The sequence below is a fragment of the Bos indicus x Bos taurus genome, chromosome 13, assembly GCF_003369695.1.
Source record: "Bos indicus x Bos taurus breed Angus x Brahman F1 hybrid chromosome 13, Bos_hybrid_MaternalHap_v2.0, whole genome shotgun sequence".
NCBI lineage: Eukaryota > Metazoa > Chordata > Mammalia > Artiodactyla > Bovidae > Bos > Bos indicus x Bos taurus.
In genome coordinates, this window is record NC_040088.1 from 71,232,709 (window position 1) to 71,260,383 (window position 27,675).

The window sequence follows — 27,675 nt, forward strand, 5'->3', positions numbered from 1 at the left end:
GGGCCCTGAGAGCACAGTGAAAGACCAGAGCTCCCGCTTCCCAGACCAGCCATGTCTCCGTGCGGGAACACTCGCTTCCCCGTGTTTATCCACAGGAGCTCTGTGTATCTGGGGAATCTGAGTTCTAATCATCTGGTTAATCAGAACCTGCACGCTGGAGAGTGTTAAGTGACAGCCCAGCTACCCAGCCCATGTGCAAATCACCAGAGAGTATGGGGAATGGGGGTCTCCGTGGAAGCTGCGTTCCCTTCTGACCTGGCCTCTGAAGGACTGTAGCATCGCCTGTTTGCACTGTCTGTCTGCCTCTATCCATCTATTCCTTAATTCACTCACCAAGAGACTTCCCTGGTGGTCCGGTGGTTAAGACTTCAAGCTCCCAATGCAGGGGGCCTGGATTGGATTCCTGGTCAGGGAACTAACCTGGTATGCCGCAACTAAGACCTGGCACAGCCGGGGGAAAAAACCACTCGCCAGTAAATATCCTATAAGCTGTCTACTATGTACAAGGTACTCTTCTGGTGCAGTAAAAAGAGAAGTCTCTGACCTAGAGAGGTTAACATGCCAACAAAGGAGATAATACAATAAACAAATGTAAACTATATAGTAAGTATGAAAGTGCAAAGAAGGAAAATGCAGCCTGAAAGAGGAATGGTGCTGGGGGCTGATTTGCAGTGACATGTGACCAGAAGGAGGTGAGGAGGGTTCCCCTCTCCTGGGCACTGGCAGATGCCATCCCCGCCAGAGTCTGGGGACGGAGGACCTTAGGGAAGATGGGTAACATAGCGTCTGAGGAGGAGGCAACCGGGCCGAGGCTGTCAGGAGAGTGAACAGGAGCAGGTGGGGCCCAGGTTGCAGGATGACTTAGTAACAGCCCCATCTCCCTGCAGGTGGCCTTAGAGATGCTCTTCACTGGGGAGCCCATCTCTGCCCAAGAGGCCCTGCTCCACGGGCTGCTGAGCAGGGTGGTGCCAGAGGAGCGGTTGGAGGAGGAGACTATGAGGATCGCGAGGAAGGTGGCCTCACTGAGCCGGTCGGTGCTGTCACTGGGCAAAGCTGCCTTCTACCGGCAGCTGGCCCAGGACCTCAGGACTGCCTACCACCTCACCTCCCAGACCATGGTGGACAACCTGGGCCTGCCGGATGGCCAGGAGGGGGTCAAGGCCTTCCTCCAGAAGAGGAAGCCCGTCTGGTCACACTGAGCAGCCTTATCAGAGGGACTGGGGGCCGTGAGCCCAGTGGGCAGTGCTCAGGACCCCACCACCCCATGCCCAGCCTTCCAACCCCCAACCACCGCCGCTGCCTTGCGACTGTAGCTGTCAGTCTGCTTTCCCAGCATTGGTGATGGTCTCAGTGCACACAGTCTGTGTTAGGAGCCACGACTCCTCGGGGAAGGGGTGACCTGGAGAGTCGGGCACCACTGTCAGCAGAAGGGCCATGCGCACCTCAGCTGAGCCAGCTGGGTGAGGAAGCCCACCCGTGATGCTCCTGGGACCTTAGATGAGGACGCCCCACAGGGGAGAAGGTGCCGTAAACTGAGGCAGGAAGGGAGGATTTCAGCCTGACTCTTACCAGAAAGTATCCCCAAGGTGGGCGTGGTGCTGTTTGCCTTCATCAGGTGAAGCATTTCAAATCTCCACAAGATACTCTTCACTCTGAAAATCTTCTTGGTTCTTTTAAAAAATAATCACACCTATGGCTTTGGGATAATCTTTGGGGTCTTTGAAAGATTACCTATTTAGTGAGACTGATCATTTTATCTTTCCAAACAAACTGTAAGCTGCTTGAGAGAAGAAAATCAGTTAGCTCTTTCTTTGATGCCTGTGCTAATGGACATCTCAGGTGCCTGGTGCTTCTGTAACGAGGGTCCCAGGCACTGGGAACCTGGACCCTGGACTGGGAATTCAAGCATTGCGGAAGAAGAGGAGGGACACAGAACACACATCGTACCCACGAAGAATCACCTACTCCAGAAGCATTCCCAAGCTCTGCTCAGCTTCCGGTAAAGAATCCAGACTAGCTTCAAATGCTTGAGTTCCCCAAAGATGGTCCATTTAGGCTCCAGAAATGTCCTAGACCTCTGGTCACACCTGGGGCTGATTTTTTTTTTTTTAACCTACCAGTTGAGTGGCCATAAGTGTAATTAGTACCAAAGACAGAACCTTGAGGCTCCACCAACTGGTTCTCATTCTAAGCCAGTGGGGCAAGCAGGCCCTGGAAGGGCAGTCTCCTAGTGGATTTCTGTTGAGATTGGATTTTTTTTTCCTTGCCAGAGTCTAGAAAGGTGACAAAGAGTGTTTTCTTGGAAAGGAGAAGCTTGTTACTAAGAATGTTCCTCAGAAGAAGAGAGATCACCAGAGCCACCACCAGGACACGCCAGACCCCGATATGTCCTCATTCAGTCCCCACCAGAACCCCACTGAGTAGGGCCACCATCACCTCCAGCTTGCAGACGAGTGGTGGAGACCGGGTAGAGTGAGTGCCCCAGGCTCTGTCTGCTGATAAAGCCGTGGGTGCCCTCCCCAGCCTGCCCACCTTGTGGGGGAGCCTGGGCTGCAGTGAGGCGGGCCTGCAGACCTGCCTGCCTTCGGGCAGCCTTTCAGAACCCAGAGCTGGACCAAGCGCGCCCCCTGCTGGAGGACTTTGCAAGCTCACCGGCGACGTGGGCTTTGACTACTGGCAAACCACCAGTGTAGTTGTGTTGTTTTGCTGGGAATCTGACAAACAACGGGCTGATATTCCAGACCAGGCTGTGAAGGACTGGCCGTGATGATCTGCTCAGTAATAACGCCGCCGGCGGGGCCCCTTCGGGTTCCCCGCCGTGGGGGTCATTGTGCGGCCATCTCAGACCCCACAGTGAGGAGAGCAAAACCTTCTCCCACGTCCCAGTGAAAACCAAAAGTTGCCTTTCCAGTTTCTGTACGCGCTGCACCATAGCTTCCAACCAGGAAATTCTCAGGCCTCCAGGCTGACTTCCCAGCCTGCGAGCTGAAGTGCCCTCGGGGGACGCGCTATAAATCCTAATAATCGTCGGAGCGGAAAATAATCCTGGAATAAAACCTGCTACCCAACCATCAGTGTCACATAATTCATCCCCAAGGCAGATATAAATTGGGGGTTAATTTGCATCTCTGCCTCCTTCCACTGAGACAGTGAATGAAAGCTCTCTGGTTGGCACACACGACGACCGCTTTTGGAAAGCGTGTGTTCACCTTTCCTTCTGCACCATCCGCTGCTCAGGGAGCTTCTCTGAGCTCAGTGGTCCCCACGCCGGGAGGGGACGGGGCTGGAAAGTCAGTGAAAGGGGCATCTGCTCCGGCCCGGCCTGAGCCCCCGAGAAAACAGCGCGGATACGTCGTTAATTTCCCCGCAGCGACTGAGCGGAGACCCACCAGATACGCTGCGCCAGGCTAACCTAGGAAGGAGCTCTCTGCTGCCCTGGTAGGTGAAGACTCAGAGAAGTGAAGGCAGTGGCCACAGTCGAACCAGCATCTAGCTGACTGTGGATCCCCTGCCCCTGACACCATACGTGTTTCTTTTCTCCCCAAAAAGATCGCTGTTCCAGCCAAGAGAGACAGACGACCGAAGCACTCAAAGGAAACCAATCAGAAACTGCCAAGCCGCAGCAACACAGCTTTGCTTACCAAGGGAATTCCAAGGAAAACACAGGTTTGACCTCAAAGAACACCAAGTTCGAGTCCCAGGTTTGCCACGAACCAGCCGTGTGATGGTGCGGGTGACCGGGCCTCTTTCAGCGCCAGGTCCCCTTCTGTAAAAATGCCGCGTGGACCCTTTTGTCCTCCTGGTTGTGACATTGTGGATTCTGCAGCACTGGATCGGAAACTTAGAACAAGACTGGAAAACAGGTAGCTTTGCCCAAAGAAAATGCTCTTTTACAAATGGAGATGGATTTTCCCCTGGAAGTGGTGAAGAGTGAAAACACCTGATTACCCTGGAGAACAAGAAGCATCACAGATCCTCCCTTCTTGGGAGCCACACCTGAGCCTTTTAAAGGCGTCCGGCTAGCATGGGGGGCAGAGCTCTATCGAAACTGACTATCACACTAGTTTTGTCTGCTGGTGGTTTAGTCACTAAGTCGTGTCTGACTCTTGCAACTCCATGGACTATGGCATGCCAGCCTCTTCTGTCCCGTGTCCATGAGATTTCCCCAGGGAAGAATACTGGAGGGGATTGCCATTCCCTTCTCCAGGGGATCTTCCCAACCCAGGGATCTAACCTGGGTCTCCTACATTGCAGGCAGATTCTTTACCGACTAATCCACCAGGGGAGTCTGATTTTGTCTAGGGGCCCCCCTTTCCTCTCTGCTTTCTGCAAACCCACTGCACTAAGCTTTTAAATTGTTTTTAAATATTTGATTAATGAATGAGTATTCTTTCCTTGCAGTCATCAAGAGGCCAGAGTTGGTTGAAGTTGACTTGTTACCATTAATAAATTTGTGAAATTTCAGTCATGCAAGGGTTTTCTTTCATGGTCTGGAGCCCCAAATGTATCTTTCAGGTTCCAAACAGAGGCTCCCTGAGAAACTGGCAGGCCATCCTGGACCTGTAGGGTGTCTTGGTGGGATGGCCTGGCCCTCTCTGGCTCGCTGGGGGAGAGGGAGATGGCTGTTGCCACAGGCAAGGCAGGGAGGAAGACTAGGGCTGGGTGAGTCCAGTGTTGTGGGGTTTATGTTCCCACCATGGATGTACCCTGACATCCCCATTGATTTTATAATGATGTCTCAGCTTTGACCCCAAAACCAATTTGCAGGTATTTGTCTACACATTTAAGAAGTCTCTCGCTTTTATGTTCTATGTTTTCAATATATACCTTACCAAATTTTGTATTGAGGTGGTACTTAGCACTTTAAGAAATTTCTAGGAATTTAGAAAGGGCGGGTGGCGGGGGGGTGGGGGTGGGGAATGTATGGGTCAAAGTGTCATGTGATTTAAAGCTTACCAGTGCTTTGATTGATGTAGTGCCAGGCACCACTGAAGCGTTTTATGGATGTTAATACATAAATCCTCACAAAATCTCTGTGCACTAGGCTTTATGAGCCTTATTCTACAGAAAAGAAACTGAAACACAAAGGTACTAGGTGACGTGCGTGTCATCACACAGCCAGTAGGGGGCAGGGTTGAGTCCGAAATCCAGGGGTTCCACCCCTTCCTTGTACAGGCTTTTAGGTGAAGGCGACATCCCATCACTTTGTAGATACTTTTGTTGTGCAGGAAGCACGCTGAATTATTATTTTAACTCACAGTCTAGTGTACCATGCCCCCTGTGCTCCAACACTGCAGGCCACATCAGTCTTGTTTGCTGTTTATTTCTCGGAGCCTGGACACAGCCCAGCACGGAGCAGATCTCCCATGAGATTTGCCGGGTCCAGTTCAATGTAGCCAGGGCACAGTTCCCCCCAACCCCATCCAAGCTCAAGATACAGACATAAGAAATTTCTCAAAAATTCTCAGACCATATTTTCTAAATCAGTTTTGCAAAGTTAAGCAGTTGAACAGAATGTGAATTAAATCCATCCTTTCTCTGTATGTCCAGGAAAGTTTTATAGAGTTTCTGTGTAGGTTAGTATTCAGGAGTCACACTGGATGAAATCAGATCCAGGGGATTCCGAAAAGTCCATTTTCTTTCTTTAAAGCACAGCTGACACGTGTTTTGGCCTCCAAATGCTTACATTTCTGGTGATAAAACAGAGAGAGAAAAAATGTATGGTTGTTGGCAAGAGGTAAAGAGCACCCCCTCCCCTCACAAAAAAGGTAGAAACAGGATTTAGCCAAGGAACACATCTTACAATGAGGCCACCAGGCCAGTTGCCAAATGAACACCACAGGCAGTAAGTACTACAGGAATCAAGAGGAAAAATAAATCCTGACTTATTCGTGAGCAGATGGATCCTTCTATGTGAAGCTTTAAAAGACGCTTACTCCTTGGAAGGAAAGTTATGACCAACCTAGATAGCATATTCAAAAGCAGAGACATTACTTTGCCAATAAAGGTTCGTCTAGTCAAGGCTATGGTTTTTCCTGTGGTCATGTATGGATGTGAGAGTTGGACTGTGAAGAAAGCTGAGTGCCGAAGAATTGACGCTTTTGAACTGTGGTGTTGGAGAAGACTCTTGAGAGTCCCCTGGACTGCAAGGAGATCCAACCAGTCCCTTCTGAAGGAGATCAGCCCTGGGATTTCTTTGGAAGGAATGATGCTGAAGCTGAAACTCCAGTACTTTGGCCACCTCATGCGAAGAGTTAACTCACAGGAAAAGACTCTGATGCTGGGAGGGATTGGGGGCAGGAGGAGAAGGGGACAACAGAGGATGAGATGGCTGGATGGCATCACTGACTCGATGGACGTGAGTCTGAGTGAACTCCGGGAGTTGGTGAGGGACAGGGAGGCCTGGCGTGCTGTGATTCATGGGGTGGCAAAGAGTCGGACACGACTGAGTGACTGATCTGATCTGATGTGAAGCTTTAGCATTTCAAGTCAGGAGGGTTCTCAGCACCCAGCTACCTTACAAACTGTGACATCACACAGACAAGGTCCAAATGACTAAAGAGATACAGACCTAGCCAGTCTTGGTACCCAACACAGGATGCTCTGACTGAAAGTTAGGGTGCTCCTCCTAGTGACATCCCCTCCAGACTGTCAGGGTGACCTGTCCAATAAATGTTCCGAGCTTTCCGGAATTTTCCTTAGCACCATTCAGGAGAAAGGCAGAGCAAGAGTTTCCTCCCCAGACTCTGCTCTAGAGGCCCCTGGAGAAAGAATTTATGAGTTGCAGTGTCTCCAGTCTCTCCCTTGACATTTATTGGCGTCTTGATGAATGTCAGAGTGATTTTTCTGTCAACAGCTTCTCATTAGGGGCCTGGTGATGTTCTCTGTGACCACAATTTTACTCAGAGACTGGCCTGATCACTGTGAGGAGAAGAGGTTCCACTTAGAACACATGCATCCCTGCAGTAGCAAGGAACTCAGATAATCCCACTTAAACACTCCTCTAGGCTGACAGCCGCCCTGGGGCTCTGGCACTGACCTCAGACAACCAGCCAGCTTCCAGCGTGGCGCTCCCCATCCCTTTAAAGACATATTTCAGGTCTGATTCTCTGTTTCTTTTTAAAATGAACTACAGAGAACTTGCGGGTGAAATGATCACTAGGATTCACTTCTCAGAGACGACAAGATCTCACCATGAGTGACAAGTCCTGCCTTGGAAAAGTCTGGAACCAGCAGGTATTGGTGCAAGGCATCTGGTTCCCTTAACGGACTGCTTACCCTGCCCCTGACATGCACTGTCTGCACACGGCAATGCTTCAGGAAGGCAAGTGGGGACACCTGAGGCTCTTGTCATTCATCAGTGTTGGTGTCAGCCTTCATCCACCCTCCTCCACCTTCCCTACCACCAGATACATAAACCTAGCCTGGATGATTATTTTTACCCCCAAAAGGATTTTTTGAATTATTATGAACAATTTCAAACATAGGGGAAAATCAAAAGGATGAGTAATAAACTACCCTGGTACTCATGGCCCAGCTTTCATAGCCATTATGGCCAATCTTGTGCTGCCCGCCCTATCCCTGCTCCTCCCAGCCAACCCCTGACTATGCTGAAGTGGATCCCAGAGTCCCCTCCTCAGAACAGAAAACGCTGCTGTCACCCAAGATATTCCAACAGTCTCAGAAGCCCTGCACCAGGACCAGGGCGGGCAATGACAAGCAAGCCCCTGTTGTCTCATCTCACAACAACCCCCTTGGATGTCTTTCCCTCAGGTTCCAAAGGATCACTTTCCAAAATAACTACCTCCATGCAGACCTGGGTTCAGGCTCTGCTTTCTGAGAAAACCCAGGCTGAGATGCCAGCCCAAGGGAGGGGTGAAGAGAGTTCCAAGAATCCAGTAAAGGGAGGGAGTCCTGATGTGATCACTTGGCACAAGACCACTGTTGAATTACTCTCCCAGTCTCAGCACTCCCACTGCAGTACTCTTGCCTGGGGACTCCCATGGACGGAGGAACCTGGTAGTTGCGAAGAGTCAGAAGACCACGAAGACCATGGGGTCGTGAAGAGTCGGACACGACTGAGCGACTTCACTTTCACTTTTCACTTTCGTGCATTGGAGAAGGAAATGGCAACCCACTCCAGTGTTCCTGCCTGGAGAATCCCAGGGACGGGGGAGCCTGGTGGGCTGCCGTCTATGGGGTCGCACAGAGTCTGACTCGACTGAAACGACTTAGCAGCAGCAGCAGCAGCAGCAGCAGCAGCAGCAGCAGTCTCAGCACTTAAAGCGGCAGTTCCAAATGTCTCCAGCAGAGGGCAGTGGTAGCTTCGCTCTAGATAGAAATCTCAGTGGCCTAAATGCAGCCATGAAATTCTATTGAGACCTACAAGACCTTCTAGAACTAACACCAAAAAAAGATGTTGTTTTTTTTTTTTTCCATGATAGGGGACTGGAATGCAAAAGCAGGAAGTCAAGAGATACCTGGAGTAACAGACAAGTTTGGCCTTGGAGTACAAAATGAAGCAGGGCAAAGGCTAACAGAGTTTTGCCAAGAGAATGCACTTGTCATAGCAAACACCCTCTTCCAACAACACAAGAGATGACTCTACACATGGACAACACCAGATGGTCAATACCAAAATAAGATTGATTATATTCTTCGCAGCCAAAGATGAAGAAGCTCTATACAGTTAGCAAAAACAAGACCAGGAGTGGACTGTAGCTCAGATCATGAACTCCTTATTGCAAAATTCAGACTTAAATTGAAGAAAGTAGGGTAAACCACTAGACCATTCAGGTATGACCTAAATCAATCCCTTACAATTATACAGTGGACGTGACAAATAGATTCAAGGGATTAGATCTATCTGATAGACAGTGCCTGAAGAACTACGGACGGAGGTTCCTGACATTGTACAGGAGGCAGTGCTCAAGACCATCCCCAAGAAAAAGAAATGCAAAAAGGCAAAATGGTTGTCTGAGGAAGTCTTACAAATAGCTGAGAAAAGAAGAAAAACGAAAGACAAAGGAGAAAAGGAAAGATATACCCATCTGAATGCAGAGTTCCAAAGAACAGCAATGAGAAATAAGAAAGCCTTCCTAAGTAATCAATACAAAGAAATAGATGAAAAAAATAGAACAGGAAAGACTAGAGATCTCTTCAAGAAAATTAGAGATACCAAGGGGAAATTTCATGCAAAGATGGGCACAATAAAGGACAGAAATGGTATGGACCTAACAGAAGCAGAAGATATTAAGAAGAGGTGGCAAGAATATACAGAAGAACTGTACAAAAAAGAACTTAATGACCCAGATGATCACAATGGGTGATCACTCACCTAGAGCCAGACCTAGAGCCTTACCTGCCTCCTGAGAAATCTGTATACAGGTCAGGAAACAACAGTTAGAACCAGACATGGAACAATGGACACGTTCCAAATTGGGAAAGGAGTATGTCAGGGCTGTATATTGTCACCCTGCTTATTTAACTTATATGCAGAGTACATCATGCAAGATGCCAGGCTGGATGACTCACAAGCTAGAATCAAGATTGCCGGGAGAAATATCAATAACCTCAAATATGCAGATGACACCACCCTTATGGCAGAAAGCAAAGAATAACTAAAGAGACTCCTGATGAAAGTGAAAGAGGACAGTGAAAGAGCTGGCTTAAAACTCAACATTCAAAAAACGAAGATCATGGCATCTGGTCCCATCACTTCATGGCAAATAGATGGGAAAACAGTGGAAACAGTGACAGACTTTATTTTGGGGGGCTCCAAAATCACTGCAGATGGTGACTGCAGCCATGAAATTAAAAGACTCTTGCTCCTTGGAAGAAAAGCTATAACAAGCCTAGACAACATATTAAAAAGCAGTGATATTACTTTGTCGACAAAGGTCCGTCTAGTCTAAGCTATGGTTTTGCCAGTAGTCATGTGTGGATGTGAGAGTTGGACCATAAAGAAGGCTGAGCGCCAAAGAATTGATGCTTTTGAACTGTGGTGTTGGAGAAGACTCTAGAGAGTCCCCTGGGCTGCAGGGAGATCAAACCAGTTAATCCTAAAGGAATCAGTTCTGAATACTCATTGGAAGGACTGATGCTGAAACTGAAGCTCCAATGCTTTGGCCACCTGATGTGAAGAGCCAACTCATTGGAAAAGACCCTGATGCTGGGAAATATTGAAGGCAGGAGGAGAAGGGGATGACAGAGGATGATATGCCTGGATGGCATCACCGACTCGACGGACGTGGGTTTGAGCAACCTCCAGGAACTGGTGATGGACAGCACACTTTCTGGCGTGCTGCAGTCCATGGGGTTGCAAAGAGTCAGGCAGGACTGAGCTACTGAACTGAACTCAACTGAACTGAATTGAAATGCAGCTAGGTTTGTTGTTTAGTTGCTAAATTGTGTCTGACTCTTTCGACCCCATAGACTATAGCTTGCCAGGCTCCTCTGTTTATGGGATTTCCCAGACAAGAATACTGGAGTGGGTTGCCCTTTCCTTCTCCAGGGTCAGGTTACCTGGACTGAAAAATCATATATCTTTCAAATCCCGAGACTAAAAAGCATATTTAGCAGGTTCAATACTAGTAAGTTTGTCGGATGTTATGAGGCAGTGGAGAGGAAAAAGTTCATAAATATAAATAAAAAATAATATAGCTGACCTCATCAGTTCAGTTCAGTTGCTCAGTCGTGTCCAACTCTTTGCAACCCCATGAAATGCAGCACGCCAGGCCTCCCTGTCCATCACCAACTCCCAGAGTTTACCCAAACTCATGTCCATTGAGTCGGTGATGCCATCCAACTATCTCATCCTCTGTCATCCCCTTCTCCTCCTGCCCTCAATCTTTCCCAGCATCAGGGTCTTTTCAAATGAGTCAGCTCTTCGCATCAGGTGGCCAAAGTATTGGAGTTTTCAGCTTCAACATCAGTCCTTCCAATGAACACCCAGCACTGATCTCCTTTAGGATGGACTGGTTGGATCTCCTTGCAGTCCAAGGGACTCTCAAGAGTCTTCTCCAACACCACAGTTCAAAAGCATCAATTCTTTGGCACTCAGCCTACTTTATAGTCCAACTCTCACATCCATACATGACTACTGGAAAAACCATAGCCTTAACTAGACGGACCTTTGTTGACAAAGTAATGTGTCTGCTTTTTACTATGCTGTCTAGGTTGCTCATAACTTTCCTTCCAAGGAGTAAGCATCTTTTAATTTCATGGCTGCAGTCACCATCTGCAGTGATTTTGGAGCCCCCCAAAATAAAGTCAGCCACTGTTTCCACTGTTTTCCCATCTATTTGCCATGAAGTGACAGGACCAGATGCCAAGATCTTAGTTTTCTGAATGTTTTGCTTTAAGCCAACTTTTTCACTCTCCTCTTTGACTTTCATCAAGAGGCTCTTTAGTTCTTCTTTGCTTTCTGCCATAAGGGTGGTGTCATCTGCATATCTGAGGTTACTGATATTTCTCCCAGCAATCTTGATTCTAGCTTGTGGTTCTTCCAGCCCAGCGTTTCTCATGATGTACTCTGCATAGAAGTTCAATAAGCAGGGTGACAATATACAGCCTTGACGTACTTCTTTTCCTATTTGGAACCAGTCTGTTGTTCCATGTCCAGTTCTAACTGTTGCTTCCTAACCTGCATATAGGTTTCTCAAGAGGCAAGTCAGGTGGTCTGGTATTCCATCTCTTTAAAGAATTTCCCACAGTATATTGTGATCCACACAGTCAAAGGCTTTGACATAGTCAATAAAGCAGAAATAGATGTTTTTCTGGAACTCTCTTGCTTTTTCGATGATCCAGCGGATGTTAGCAATTTGATCTCTTGTTCCTCTGCCTTTTCTAAAACCACCTTGAACATCTGGAAGTTCACGGTTCATGTATTGCTGAAGCCTGGCTTGGAGAATTTTGAGCATTACTTTACTAGTGTGTGAGATGAGTGCAATTGTGCGGTAGTTTGAGCATTCTTTGGCATTGCCTTTTTTGGGGATGGAATGAAAACTGACCTTTTCCAGTCCTTTGGCCACTGCTGAGATGGACCACAACCTTATCTAACTCAATGAAACTAACCCATGCTGTGTGGGGCCACGCAAGACAGCCGGGTTGTAGTGGAGAGGGCTGACAGAATGTGGTCCACTGGAGAAGGGAATGGCAAACCACTTCAGTATTCTTGCCTTGAGAACCCCATGAACAGTATGAAAAAGCTGACCTCAGAGTATGCTATAAAGACTGCTCCCTGATTGTTCATTCTGGGTGGCCATCAGAGGAAAGGCCCCATATCAGGGTTCTCAAGCTCGGCACTGTGGACATTCAGGGCCAGGTGAGGCTTTGTCATGGAGCTGTCTGTGCGATGCAGCTTCTGTCTGCTCGATGCCCATAGCACCCTCCCCGGCCAGCTGTGACAACCAAAATTGTCTCCAGACTTTGCCAAATGTCTTCTGGGGAGAAGGGAGAGACAAGATCACCGCCAATGGAATTGAGAAGCTCTGCTCTGGACAATCATCTGGCCAATTAGTTTATTAGCTAAACATAGCACTGATGCTGCGGATGAGGCCAGAACCGTGTTTTCACGCCTGCCTTGGGCTGCTCACATCAGAAGGCAGTGTGTACTGAGAGCTCTCAGGCACTGGGCCAAGAGCTTCCCACAAAACTCGAGGCAGGGGAAGGGGGAAGCTGCTTCTGTGCTAGACCCAGGCCCTCGGAGCAGAGCTCAGCACCCTTCTCTCCCCCAACATAGATTCAGCGCTCAGAAAGCGTTAAAGGGAAATGGGAATATTGCTGAGGATGACCTGAGCAGAAGAAGATAAGCCTCTTCCAAAGACTCTGGCTTTGACTTTTCTGTCCTTGAGCCCAAAGTTCCTTGGCCAGGCCTGGTGGAGGAGGGGCAGATTCTTCTGTCTTTGGCTCCAGCTCAGTCCGCACTCCTCATGAGGTAGCGTGAGCCCTCTAGGGTACCCCATTCTGAGACCCTTATCCAAGAACCCCTCCATCAAACAAGTTTCCTGCTAACAAAGAAGATTTTTCTCCATACTGTTACACCTTCCTTCTTCTCATTTTTATAGATAAGGATGTCAAGGGCTTGTTCCCAAATCTCACAGCTAAGAAGTGACGAAAACAGGACTCAGACTCCAGATGCAGAGAGGGAACCTCTGTCAGGGCGCACAATACTTTAACCAGCTCACAAAAAATGTTTTCATGTTCATTTCTTCTAAAATCAGAAGAATGTCATCATAAAATATAATTTTAAATTTTTTTCATGGAGGAAGGAGCCCATCAAGTCAAAGGTGCTTGGGGTCCCCTAAAGTCTTCCTGCACCCCAACATTGGGCTCTGTTCTTGATACACACCTGCTTAATACAGGTCCAGTCTTGGTCGAACACAAAGCTGACCTTAATACTGGCAGAAAAACATAAACGTACAGGTCTTCTCTATTGTGGGGTCATATTATGGTATCATTTTCATAGATTCATTTATTCATTCAACAAACATTTCAAATAGCTTGCTTTAAATGAAAAAAAATTAATTATTAAACTTTTGCTTTAAATACTACATTAGTTACAAGTTATGAAAATGAGATTTTTTTTTTAATTTGAGGCACTGTGATCTCGTTAGGTACTTTTCCAGCCCTGGGCCAGGGGTGGGGGAATCGTGCTCCTCCACTCCTTTTACCGCTCCGTGTCTGTACCAGTGGGAGAGAGTGATAACTTAGACTGCTCGGGCAGCATAACTAACTATTTCCATAACGGAAAAACCCGAACAAACTCTTTTGCCAACCCAATACCATGGACTAGGACACTTAAACAATAGAAATAAATTTTCTTAGAGTTCTAGAGGCTGGAAATCCAAGGTTAAGGAGCAAGCACGGTCCGGTCCTGGCGAGTGCTTTTCTTCTTGACTTACAGACGGCTGCCTTCTCCTTGAGTCCTCACGTGGCACAGAGAGATATCTAGTGTTTCTTCCTCTGCTTATAAGGGCACCTGGGCCCATGGAATCAGGGCTCCACTCTTATGACCCCCTTTAACCTCAGTCACCACCTTGAAGGCTCCCATCTCTAATTCAGTCACATGAGGGGTTTGGGACTTCACATGAATTTGGGAGTGACAATCCAGTCCACAGCTGGTGTATTGGTTAAACAATTTATAACGTATATCTTTAGTATTTTATTGCAAGTTTGCTCTAAACAACAAAGGAGGAAGGGTGTAGTTCCTGGAGCATTCTTGCCAAGAACTTCACCTCTTCTCTGTTCCTTTGCTCCAATCACTACAGAATTTAATGACCTCGTACCCTGATGGAAATCTCTTCTTTCACGGCTGGAGCTGGTGAGTAATAGCGATCATTTCTGTTTGGGGTGAGATGGGATGTTTTGGGTTGGGCTTGGGTTTGCTCTTCTTCTTTTCTACTCTGAGAATAAGAACAGGCAGGATTCCCGCCTAGGAAGGGTGGCAAATTAATTACTGTGGAAAGAAAATCTATCAGAACTGATTATTCTGTTCAGTGGCTAACATTTCTCAGTAGGCTCTCTTACTTGCTAAGCTCCATTTCTCCACAGTTGGCTATGATTCTGAATAGTCCATTTTAATGGAAATATGAAAAAGAGAAATAAGATTTTTTGAAAATGTACTTAATGGGGGCACAAAGTTATACCATTAATTGTATTTCATTTGGTCTCATCTTAAACCCCCTGAGCACATAGTCCCTGTTGGCTGAATGCACATCTTTCTGATATTAGCATAATGGTTGCTTGACATTGAGATGCTTCTCAGATGTTTAATCTGAGATGACTCTTCCCTAACCACCCAGTCTGGAGTCCTCTGGTCACACCATCCACCATCTCACTTTAATTCTCTTCTCAGCAGTTACAACTCTGATTTCCTTTCTTTCCTCTGCTCTTCCTCCCTCTCTTGTCTATTTTCTTGCACTAGTTATCGGTTTCATGAGACAGGCACCTTGCCTGTTTTTGTCACCTCTGTACCTCTCATTTTAAGGACATGTTTGGCATAAAGTAGGCACTCAACCAGTATTTGTGGAATTAACAAATGAATGAGTGAATGAATGAGTGAGCTCTTGGCAAGGAGGAGAGGCTTCTTATCTTGGTTCAGCAGTTTCTGGCTTTGCTTAGAGAGCTCTTTACAATTAGTGAAAGGATTACAAAAGGAAGAAAGGTCAAGGAGAAAGAATTCTTAACAGAGAAAGAGAAAGAATCAAGAGGTGCAGAACCAAGAATGAAGCATGGGAACTCGAGAATTCCCCTTGATGGTGAAAGACCTGTACCCCGAACACTAGAAGATACTGATGAAAGAAACTAAAGATGCTATAAATAAATGGAAGGATATTCCATGCTCACGGATTAGAAAAACTAATATTGTTAACATGCCCATATTAACTAATATTGTTAATACTACCCAAAGCCACCTTGAGCTTTAATACAATCCCTATCAAAATTCCAATGGCATTGTTCACAGAAACAGAACAAATAATCCTAACATTTGTATAGAACCAAGAAAGATTCCAAATAGCCAAAGCAAGCTTGACAAAGAACAACAAAGCTGGAGGCATCATGCTTCTTGATTTCAAACTACAAGCAACAGCCATCAAAACAGGATAATATTGAAATGCTGCTGCTGCTAAGTTGCTTCAGTTGTGTCTGATTTTTTGCAACTCTAAAGACTGTAGCCCATCAGGCTCCTCTGTTCATAGAATTCTTCAGGCAAGAATACTGGAGCGGGTTGCCATTCCCTTCTCCATGGGATCTTCTCAACCCAGAGATTGAAATCAGGTCTCCTGCACTGCAGGCAGATTCTTTACCATTTGAGTCACCAGGGAAGCCTAATTGGGAAAACTAGATTGCTACATGCAAAAGGCATTGGATTCAACATGTTTAGAGTCAGCATTATATAACATGATATACATATCAGCTATATATACATATACAACTATATCTAGCTGATACATAGCTGTATAACAAAAATAATTATTTTTTTATTAGAAAACTACTATGCACCTAATAAAATTTTGTAGAGAGAGGCACTGCAGGAAATCAAAAGAAGTATGAGGGTCCTACTTGTTAGAGTGTCCAAGAGTGGATTAAAGCTGTCTTCACTTTGGTAGCTCAGAAACAATCATCAATGATTGTCAGAATTTCCTCCTAGGACCATGCATATTAGAATCACCTGGAATGTTTCATACCAGACCCGCTGAAGCAGAACCTCAGGGTTTGGAGGAATGCAGGTATTTGCAATTTCAACAAGTTCCTCCGTTGATCCTTATACAGAATATGAAGAAGGGGGGAGAGAGAGACAGACCGAGTGATCAAGTAGAAAATGTTTCTGTACGGCACACACAAGTTTGCATTTAATAACCCTCCTCCACTGCTGTTTGTTTTGTCTAGTCCTAAAGTTGCCTTTAACAAGGGAGTAGAAATCCTTGCCCATGAAGCTTGTTTGCTTTTTTAAATGATGCTTTGATTTCTTGGTCAGGCTGGGTTTATATTGCCCTTGGCATCCTCTCAGAGAACTTTACTGCCAGTGAGAAAATGTGTCTGCTGACCTCTTTACTTATCCCTTCCACTTTTTTGTTAAATGCTTACTTGAGTTTATTTTTATTTATTTATTTTTTTTGGCCTCACCATGTGGCATGTGAGATGTTAGTTCCGTGACAAGGTCTGAACCCATACCTCCTGCAATGAAAGTGCGGAGTCCTAACCACTGGATCTCCAGCAAAGTCCCTCCTTTCCACTTTCCGAGCACAATATTGTAGGAGGTCCCCAACTTTAGATATCTGAAACTCAGAATTGTGTACAGAGGCATGAGGTTGGACCCTGGCTAGACTTCAAGAGCAGTGGAAGAAAATCAAAATGAAAGCTCCAGGGAGAGGACCTTGCCCACAGACACAAGACCCCTGGTAATCTGTAACGACCCGCCACATTACCTCACTCCTCAGAAGGAAGGGGCTAGCCCCTCAGGGCCAAGAAGCATCTTCGTGGTTCACTGGAAGGGCTGGGGGTACAAATACAGTGTTGCTGGCCTCCTGGGGTACCTCTTGGGAGCCTGAGTATGGTAGGATGAAGCACACAACATCTGCAAGGCCCTGGGAGGACTGCACTTTAGGAACCTGGCTGGATGCTTTCCACCAGGTATTTGCTGGGTGTCTCTTCTCCTAGGGGTTCATTGCCTCCTTGTAAATAGAAGCCGCTGTACCCTGAGGAGGGAAGAGGGGTGTCTTTGGAGGTCATCAGTCACTCATGCCAGCCCAACACACCCAAATGTTCACATATTTCTGGGCCCTGTTCCAGTCTCAAGAGAAGGCCTTTCTGGGTCTCACAAGCCCCAGGCAGCAGAGCACACATGGAGCCAGTCTTCTGCCCAAGAACCAGGCTGACTCAGCCCCAAATTCTGAGCAAAGCTCTGGCCTACTGGGCTTTATTGTGTTCCCTAGGGAAGTTACAGATCAAGAGTTGGCGATGGAGGAGGTATCTTAATATTTGGGTCTTTATCATTCCTGGCAAAATGATATGGAGCCATGAAATCTGGATCAAGGCAGGAATGTCTTTAAGACCTTATTATACCACTCCTAACAACAAACACTTATACTGAATTTTCTCATTGCAACACTGTGTTAAGCACATCACATTAATTTTCTTTTCCTCCCAAGCAAGATTTCAACAACATGAAGGAGCCAGCCTGCACTGAGAAAAGCACCAAGAGTCAGGCCTGTGTATTTAGAGTGTCAGGAAAAGAGCTTTTCCAGGTGAGCAAATGCTTTGTTACCATGTCCATCGCTTCTCCCTGGATTTGCTCCCATGTATTTAATGGCTCTTTTCTCCTGAGCCCTCTCCCAACATATATTATTTAATAATACAACTTTTAATATACTTATTTATACCCTGTATTGTTCTGAAAAGCAATTATAGCAACTCACAGCTATACTGCATATGGCGATGAGCACTCATGGATTCAACATGCATGGAGCACTTCCTATGTTTCAGGCTCTGTGGGAGGCTCTAGAGCAACAGCATCCACGTTCTGCGGGGCTCTCTCAGGTCCCTCCTGCACACATGAGCAGTTTCCCAGCCTGCAGGGATGTGTGGGGAGCCTGTTTCAACCCTTTGGCTCTCCCATTCCAAGATTTTCTGTTAAATTTATAGCTGGCTCACCACCTACCCCGATCAGGAGACATTCTCAAACTTGCAGAGATGGGAGCTCTCCCCATTTGTCTCGTGCCAATTTCTCCTGTTATTATCAATGCTGCAGGTTTCCACCCACTGACCAATTTTGATTTGACCCTTTGGCAGTGAACTTGATCTTTTTTTCTGGTCAATCCCTTGCTGATAAGATTTCTACCAGAACTGGGAAGAGGCCTGGGATGGAGGCAGACAGAGAGGCTGCAGACCCTGCTGTTCTTGCCCAAAGCTCTATTTATTTTTCATGAGTAAATGCTTCTCAGTTTATTGTCCAGTTTCATGCTGTTTGTGGAGGAGAGGATTTACTGACCTTTTCATGCCATAATAGCTGGAAGTCTGGCCTCAGAAGTATTTTCTCAAATGTTTGTGATGCGGCAAGAATGTCCTGGTTTTCTCTTGTTTCCAGGGTCCGTGTGGTTCTACACTTGTGCTTCATTATCTGCCCCACCCTTGAAGGCACTGAGCTTAAGAATGATGATCCAGAGTGAGAACCTAGACAAGGCCTTAAACGTGCGATGGAATGCACAAATAGTGCTCAGGCCTGTGTGCCACATCCTCTTGGACAGAAAAGCATTCACAATAAGGTCCTTATCTTCAGGGCCCCCAGAATCCCAGGGGAGATGGGGGACATGGATACAAAGAGATAACCAACGATGCAATGGCTGGAGCCCACGATAAAGCACAGGGCTATTTTCTGTAGGCTGCAAAGGACAAGAAATGATTTCTAGGACTTCCTCGGCAATCCAGCAGTTAAGACTCTGCTTCCTTTGTAGGGAGCACAGACAGGTTCAATCCCTGGTCAGGAAACTAGATGCCCTATGCTGCAATTAAGAGTTCACGTGTCACAACTAAAGATCCCGACGCCGCAGTGAAGATTGAGGATGCCGAGTGCTGCAACTAAGACCTGGTGCGACCAAATAAATAAATTTTTTTAAGAAATAATTTCTCAGGTTTATGACATTCAGACCCTTTGTGTGGTTTGTTAGGTTTCTTGTCCATTACTAAATGTTACTTAGGTACTTGGAATGAAATTGCCGACATTGGAGGGAATAAACTAGTGTATCCTAATAGAGAAGAGTTTGGGAGGCGGAGTGCTAGGGTGTCACCTTGCTTCTGGTGGGAAACAGAATCCTACATCCCAGCTCTGCTGCTTTAGAGCTGTGAGAGCTGAGACGTCCATTCCTGTATCTGTGCAGTGCAGAAGGAGTGGGGAAGTGGAAGTCATCTTTAATTCAAATGCCCTGTGGTTCTAAGGGAGGAGAGAGCCTTTCCCTACAGTCTCTAGAAGATATGATTATGTTTGCTTCCACGTATCTCAAAGATGAGTCACTAGATTTGCCCAAAGCAATACTCCCCAGAATGGTTAATTAAGCAGGGATTCTGAATGTTTTAAATGTATTTTAGTAAGACTGTTTTGAAAACCTGATGAAAGATATGACATTTGTATCTGGGCAAAGTAAAGGACATGCTCCTATACAAACAGAATGCTGTCCAGAATCACAGGGAACTGACAACCCAGGTGAAGGACTCTCACGAGAAAAAAATGAAAGAGAAACTATGATGAGCTTCAAATCCTTGAATTCAACTCTGGCTGCGATAGGCTTCTCAGTCTCTTTTAAAACAGTCAAAGAAAACCAAAGTGCAGGTCTAAATTTAAAACTAACCTAAGAGAATCTGTTACAGAAAATGAAAATTGCTCATCGTTGAAAAAGCCTCAAGAACAAGAAAATCTCACTTTTCACAGAATTCTAGGCCCAAGGGAGGAATGAAAAATTAAAGGCATTAATATTTATCACAGCCAGAGAAGGAAAACCTGCAGGAAATGATGAGTGAGGCTGCAGCAGCAATTATAACCCAAGACAGGAAACTAAAACAGGAGGCTTATCTCATTAGTTAATTTGAATGCAACACCACAGGGGGGCATTTTGGCCTGTTGCCTCAAAGAAACCTTTAATCCTTCCATAGAAGGAGTATTCAGAGATCATCTGGAGAGTTATTAATGCTCTTTCAAACCTCTTCTCTTTGCCCTCTCCCTTTTGGAAAATGTAGAAGAAATCTGGTTAGGTTAAGTGAACATTTTAAATTTCAACTCCTAGAACATTATGTTAAATATTCATTTTGAAATCATGTTACATAGAACCAGCCCACGGGCTAAAGTACAGATGTGTTGGACAGAAGAGAAGAAGCAGAGCCCAGGGGTCCAGCAGGACCATGAATTTCGTGCTCACTGCTGCTTTGGCTGCCCAGGGCTGCCTCCAGGTCAGAGGTTACCCAACAGCCAGGGCAGGCACTCCCACATTCTGCAAAGTCAAAGGCAACACTCCTGCTGTGTTTACAGGCTCCCTAGTCGTTAGGGGGAAGGGCATCCTGCAGAATGACTTTGGGGACAAAAAATGAAATGCAATGACCTGTGTGTTCTTCTCTTTGTCGTGCTTTTTGCTGTTTAGAAGTCTGCTGAAGCAAGCAGTGTCAGAGCCCCTATGTCCTTAGTCTCTACAGACTGTTTGCCTCAGATCCCAACAGTGATTTTTTTGAATACTGATTCGGGTCATAATATTCCTTCATAATCCTCCCAACAGACCCCATCTCTCTCTGAGGTAATCAAAGTCCTTGTCATTGCTGGGTTTCCTGGCTGCCTTTTGTTTTTGCGGAGGCAGAGGCATACCACGTGGCATGCGAGATCTTATTTCTCTGACCAGGGATAGAACCCCTTTCCCCTGCAGTGGAATTGCAGAGTCCTAACCACTAGACCACCAGGGAAGTCCCTGGATTCCTTTCTGATGCCCACTTCTCTACTCCCTGCACCCCAGCCCACCTGCCTCCATGCTGTGTCCAGAGTGCTCTGAGCTCACTCCTACCTCAGGACCTTTGCACACACTGCTCCCATGCATGGAGAGCTCTTTCTGAATCCCCCAGTATCTGCAAGGCTCACCCTCACTTCTTCAGGTCTCTGTTCATATGTTACCTCATCAGAGAGGACTTCCCAGCCACACTGCCTAAAATAACAGCACTTCTTTGTGCCTCCCTTAACCATCTTTACTTTCCTTCATAGCACATATCATTCCCTGACATTCCTATAGATCCTCTGGGTTTGAATGGGGATTTCTGTCTTGTTCCCCAACCATATCCCTAAGACTTAGAATGTATCTGACAAATAATAGACATTCAATAAATATTTTTTGAATGAATGCTATTGGTTATTCTGCCTGCTTGGGTGGATAATGATATTAACTATTTTCTTTCTGATAGTGAAAGGTCATATATGCAAAAATGCACATAATGCATATGTACAATTTAAAGAATAAGTGCACATTGTGTACCTCCATGAAGTGTAGCCGTGATAGCTTCTAATGTAACAACATAGATTTTCTGTCAAGTTTAAGTACTAAATTCTTTTCTATTATCAGTTAGAACTCTCTTTGATGTAAATAGCAGAAAGGCTGACTCAGAGTGGCGTAAACAATAAGGAAATTTATCATATAAAGTCCCAATTTTAAAAATTCATAAGCAGATACACGTATCCCGATGTTCACAGCAACACTATTCACAATAGACAAGACATAAAAGCAACCTAAATGTCCATCCACAGAGAAATGGATGAAGAAAATGTGGTACGTATATACAATGGAATATTACTCAGCCATAGAAAGAATGAGATAATACCACCTTTTGCAGCCATATGGCTGGATCTAGAGATTATCATGCAAAGTGAAGTAAGTCAGAAAGAGAAAGACAAATACCATATGATATATCACTTATATGTGGGATCTAAAATATAACACAAATGAACCCATCTATGAAGCAGAAACGAACTCACAGACATAGAGAACAAACTCGTGGTTGGCAAGGAAGGGGAGGTTTTTGGGGTTGGTAGAAGCAAACTATTATATGTAGAATGACTAAACAACAAGGCCCTACTTGTATAGCACAGGGAACTATATATCCTATGATAAACCATAACAGAAAAGAATATGAAAAAGAATGTATATGCGTGCGTGCGTGTGTGCGTGTGTGTTTGCACAGCTGAATCACTGTGCTGTACAGCAGCAGATGACACAACATTGTAAATCAACTATATGTAAATAAAATAAAAGTTTTTTTAAAAGAACTCAGGGACTGAAAAGGCAGTGATGCAAGCTGGGATGGTGTTCACAACTGTCCACTGTACCCTTTCACCAAAGTGCTCCCAACCCATGTAGGTCAGAGTAAGTTTATCCAACTGTAGACATATTCTAGCAAAATTCATGTCTGTTCCCAGCCCAGAGCACTCAAAGCAGATAGAATGACAAAAATAGGCAATGGCACCAAGTTTACCCAAGAGTCCTAAAAACATGACCATTCACCCACAAGGGTGAAATGACCAACACAGTGGCTCACCAGTGACACTCCAATTATACCTCAGTGTGACAGGAATGGTATGACAACCTGAAGGAATGACACTTCTAAACTGTATCTGTTACCGAAACACCAGTCTGTGTACCCAATGCACAGTGAGGCCAAACAACACCAAAGCGTCTGGAGCAGAGAAAGGTTTACTGCAGGGCCACGCAAGGAGATGGATGGCTCAAGCCCCCCAAAACCCCAAACTCCCTGGGAACTCTCAGCAAAGCCCTTTTCTAGGGAAGGGGAGGGAGGGGCCAGTGTGTTGTTGCCAACATTTTGGTGGCAGAGCCTGTGTTCCTGAGGTCAGGTCACAGTCAGGGAAAGATGCTCCTGTAAACCTCCACCGAGTGACTATTATTCTCTGTTCTGACAAGAAAGGACACGGTCCCCAGGGACAACCGTCACCCTCTGAGGTCCAGCCCTGGCTGAGATAGGGCAGATCTCAGCTGGCGGCTCCCTCAGGGCCAGGTCTCCAGATCCCGTCCAGCCGCCATCACTGAGAAAACCAGGCGCGCAGGATGCAACCAGTGCTCAGGCTCCTCAGGCTGCCTGTATGGCAGGTGAAGGAAGGGCAGGTCCCGCAGACGCTGACCCAGGCAGACGGCCGCTGCCATGAGGTTGCAGATGTGGGGGAGAGGGTCACCTCAAGGCCTGGGCCTGGCCAGTGGGTGGCACCTGGTGAGGGCTCTGGAGCCTGCAGGACACGGCCCCCAACCTGTTTCCTGGGCCCCTCAGTTCATCTGCCAGCCGGAGGCCAGATGAGCTGGAGGGACCCTGGGAGAGGGCCAGGATCCGCCTCTTACTTCACTCTCCCGCCTGACGACCACCACTCCCCGACCACCTCTCCACTGACCCTTTGCTGTGCTGGACCGCTAACGGTCGCTCATGGACAGTTGCTTGCTTGCGGGAGGGGCCACTCTGGTGCCAGACCAATGGCTGAACAGGACTACTAATGGTCCCCCGCCCCCTGCCCCCCACCCAACTGCCCCACTGTTGCCTGGTAACGGGTTGGGGGAGACAGTGCAGAGTGACCCAGATGATTCGGTGGCACTGAATTACATATCCAGTGGACAATGTTTAGGAAGATAAAAGGATATTTAATGGATTTTGAAGAGATTCTATCAAAACATGAACTATTATAGTGAGGACAATAAAGAGGTAAGTCTCAGTTCTCCCAAATGATGCCAACTAAATGAGCAGCTGTTAGCTATAATCATCAAAATTATAGTGCGATGAGAAGCCATACTTTCCACAATTTTGGGGAAATTTTTATCTATTACAGACCTATTATTAAAAAGAAAATTATAACAATTTAATGAGCCAAATGAAATTTTTTCCATAAAAAACAATAAGTTTCCTCCAAGTTGAAAAATTAAAAAGGGGAACTTAAGTCTCAGGTCACTGTATTTCTCACTTCTAGTAAGTATGTTGGAGCAAGAGATTTAACAAATATTTACTGAGAATCTAAATCTTTTTTTCAGCTTGAATGTCCCTGATGGTGTTTTGAGCAAGGAGACAACGGCTAGCATGACCAACAGTTCTGCACATGGAAAATCAAGGCACTAAGTAGTGAAATAACTCACTTTTGGGGAAAGAATTGAGCCCACTCAACAGGGAAACCTCCCATACTGGCCCATGTTCAGTTATGTTTTGATTTTTTTTTAATTAATTAGTTAATTTGGCTGTACCAGGTCTTAGTTGTGGCATGGGAAGTCTTTAGTTGTGGTAGTGGTGGCATGAGGGAGCTAGTTCCCTGACCAGGGGTTGAACCTGGGCCGCCTGCACTGGGAGTGTGAAGTCTTAGCCACTGGACCACAAGGAAGTCTCTGTTGATTGTTTTAAGGGACTAAAGTAGAAAAAGAGAGGAATCAATATCTGAGAATGAGTAAGACATAGGACTCCACCTGGGGATGCCATGTTGAAGATTTTGTTCAATTTTTAAACTCAGTTTTGTATCCCACAGTCCATATCTTTTTTTCTTTTCAATTTTTTCCTTCTTTATCCAGGGAAGCATAAAGAGTAGAAATAGCTGGCGATCCCTAAAGTGATATAATCTGAGGGCCGCCTATGCTAATGCTATGCTAAGTTGCTTCAGTCGTGTCTGACTCTGTGCGACCCCATAGACGGCAGCCCACCAGGCTCCCCCGTCCCTGGGATTCTCCAGGCAAGAACACTGGAGTGGGTTGCCATTTCCTTCTCCAATGCATGAAAGTGAAAAGTGAAAGTGAAGTCGCTCAGTTGTGTCTGACTCTTAGCGACCCCATGGACTGCAGCCCACCAGGCTCCTCCATCCATGGGATTTTCCAGACAAGAGTACTGGAGTGGGGTGCCATTGCCTTCTCCGTGGGCCACCTAGGAAAGACCTTTACTCCAAATGCTTTCTCCACCACTGTCATGAAATTCTATCACTGGAGATCACTGGGGGAGGAACAGATATTGTGCCATCTTCAGGGGTCCCCCACTACATTGCATATATTCCTGGGAGACATGACAAGACCCTGGGCGGTCAAGGCCTGAGTCATGAGAAACAAGTTAAGCAGTTGTGCAAGGGATGGGTGAGCGAGTGAGCTGAAGCTGGGAGCAGAGGTTGGATGGGCTGTTTACTACTGTCTTAATCCAGCCTGACTTACAATTGTCTATACTCCTCCACCTCCACCCCCTGAGCCCCAGAGCCTTCCTCCATAATCTAGAACAGTGCACTTTAGCTCTGTCATTTCAGAGCAGTCCTTCAGGCTCCAAGCTGGGCCTCCCTCTCCTGGGCCTTGTGCCTGCTCAGTTAGACTGATATAGAGACAATTACACTGCCAAAATGTTTCAAGCACTATAAAAAGAGAGAGATGGCAGTTCTTAAAAAAAAAAAAAAAAAATAGAATTACCATACGATCCAACAATCCCACTCCTAGGCATATAGCCAAAAAGGAGAAAAACTATAACTTGAAAAGATACATGCATCCCAGTGATCACAGTAGCACTATTTACAATAGCCAAGACATGGAAACAAACCTAAATGTCCACCCAGAGATGAATGGATAAAGAAAATGTGATGTATATATATCCATAGAATATTATTCAGCCATAAAGAATGAAATAATGCCATTTTCCATTTGGATCTAGAGATCATCAGACTAAATGAAGTAACTCAAACAGAGAAAAACAAATATCATATGGTATCACTTATATGTGGAGTCTAAACTGTGATGCAAATGAACTAATTTACAGAACAGAAACAGACTCACAGACACAGAAAACAAACTTACAGTTAACAAAAGTTTGGGGGGATGATTAATTAGGAGTATGGGGTTAACAGATACACACTACTATACATAAAACAGATAAACAAGGACCTACTGTATAGCACAGGGAATTATATTCAATATCTTATAATAAACTATACTGGGAAAGAATCTGGAAAAGAATATTGTTGTTGCTGTTCAGTCACTCAGTCATGTCTGACTCTTGGTGACCCCATGGACTGTAGCACACCAGGCTTCCCTGTCCTTCACTGTCTCTAGAGTTTGCTCAAATTTATGTCCATTGAATCGGTGATGCCATCCAACCATCTCATCCTCTTCTGTCCCCTTCTCTTCCTGCCCTCAAACTTTCCCAGCATCAGGGTCTTTTCCAATGAGTTGGCTCTTTGAACCAGGTGGCCAAAGTATTGGAGCTTCAGCTTCAGCATCAGTCCTTCCAATGAATATTCAGGGTTGATTTCGCTTTGGTTCAGTTCAGTTCAGTTTCTCAGTCATGTCCGACTCCTCGAGACCCCATGAATCGCAGCACGCCAGGCCCCCCTGTCCATCACCAACTCCCGGAGTTCACTCAGACTCACGTCCATAGAGTCAGTGATACCATCCAGCCATCTCATTCTCTGTCGTCCCCTTCTCCTCCTGCCCTCAATCCCTCCCAGCATCAGAGTCTTTTCCAATGAGTCAACTCTTCGCATGAGGTGACCAAAGTACTGGAGTTTCAGCTTTAGCGTCATTCCTTCCAAAGAAATCCCAGGGCTGATCTCCTTCAGAATGGACTGGTTGGATCTCCTTGCAGTCCAAGGTACTCTCAAGAGTCTTCTCCAACACCACAGTTCAAAAGCATCAATTCTTCGGTGTTCAGCCTTCTTCACAGTCCAACTCTCACATCATACATAACTACTGGAAAAACCATAGCCTTGACTAGACAGACCTTAGTTGGCAAAGTAATGTCTCTGCTTTTGAATATGCTATCCAGGTTGCTCATAACTTTTCTTCCAAGGAGTAAGCGTCTTTTAATTTCATGGCTGCAGTCACCATCTGCAGTGATTTTGGAGCCCAAAAAAATAAAGTCTGACACTGTTTCCACGGTTTCCCATCTATTTCCCATGAAGTGATGGGGCCAGATGCCATGATCTTCGTTTTCTGAATGTTGAGCTTTAAGCCAACTTTTTCACTCTCCACTTTCACTTTCCTCAAGAGGCTTTTTAGTTCCTCTTCAATTTCTGCCATAAGGGTGGTGTTATCTGCATATCTGAGGTTATTGATATTTCTCCCGACAATCTTGATTCCAGCATGTGCTTCTTCCAGCTGAGTGTTTCTCATGATGTACTCTGCATATAAGTTAAATAAGCAGGGTGACAATATACAGCCTTGACGTACTCCTTTTCCTGTTTGGAACCAGTCTGTTGTTCCATGTCCAGTAGCGGTGGCTGCGTGGGCGCAGGAGGGCCTAGAGGAGCTATTCCACGTTCAAGGTCAGGAGGGGCGGCTGTGAGGAGATACCCCTCGTCCAAGGTAAGGAGTGGCGGCTGCGCTTTGCTGGAGCAGCTGTGAAGAGATACCCCACGTCCAAGGTAAGAGAAACCCAAGTAACACGGTAGGTGTTGCAAGAGGGCATCAGAGGGCAGACACATTGAAACCATAATCACAGAAAACTAGTCAATCTAATCGCACTAGGACCACAGCCTTGTCTAACTCGATGAAACTAAGCCATGCCTGTGGGGCAACCCAAGACAGGTGGGTCATGGTGAAGAGGTCTGACAGAATGTGGTCCACTTGAGAAGGGAATGGCAAACCACTTCAGTATTCTTGCCTTGAGACCCCCATGAACAGTATGAAAAGGCAAAATGATAGGATACTG

At 46.1% G+C, this 27,675-nt stretch overlaps 1 protein-coding gene and 1 long non-coding RNA gene across 9 annotated transcripts in view; one reads left to right on the forward strand and one right to left on the reverse strand.

The window, feature by feature from the left end:
* ECHDC3 (enoyl-CoA hydratase domain containing 3) overlaps window positions 1-25,397 on the forward strand; it is a 38,718-nt gene extending 13,321 nt beyond the window's left edge. For 2 of the 4 annotated variants that reach the window (XM_027560207.1, XM_027560206.1), the window contains one exon: window positions 888-4,468. In XM_027560207.1, the coding sequence (XP_027416008.1) occupies window positions 888-1,199 (312 nt within the window). In that variant the 3' untranslated portion in view covers window positions 1,200-4,468. Of the gene's footprint in view, window positions 1-887; window positions 4,469-14,270; window positions 14,324-18,589; window positions 21,372-24,047 lie in introns of those variants that run through there. The other 2 variants (XM_027560208.1, XM_027560209.1) reach the window with 2 other exon arrangements.
* The window catches only part of LOC113903674, a 35,265-nt gene continuing 13,131 nt past the window's right edge, over window positions 5,542-27,675 (reverse strand). For all 5 annotated transcript variants that reach the window (XR_003514235.1, XR_003514237.1, XR_003514234.1 and 2 more), the window contains one exon: window positions 5,542-5,690. This is a non-coding gene — a long non-coding RNA (uncharacterized LOC113903674). The remainder of the gene's footprint in view (window positions 5,691-27,675) is intronic.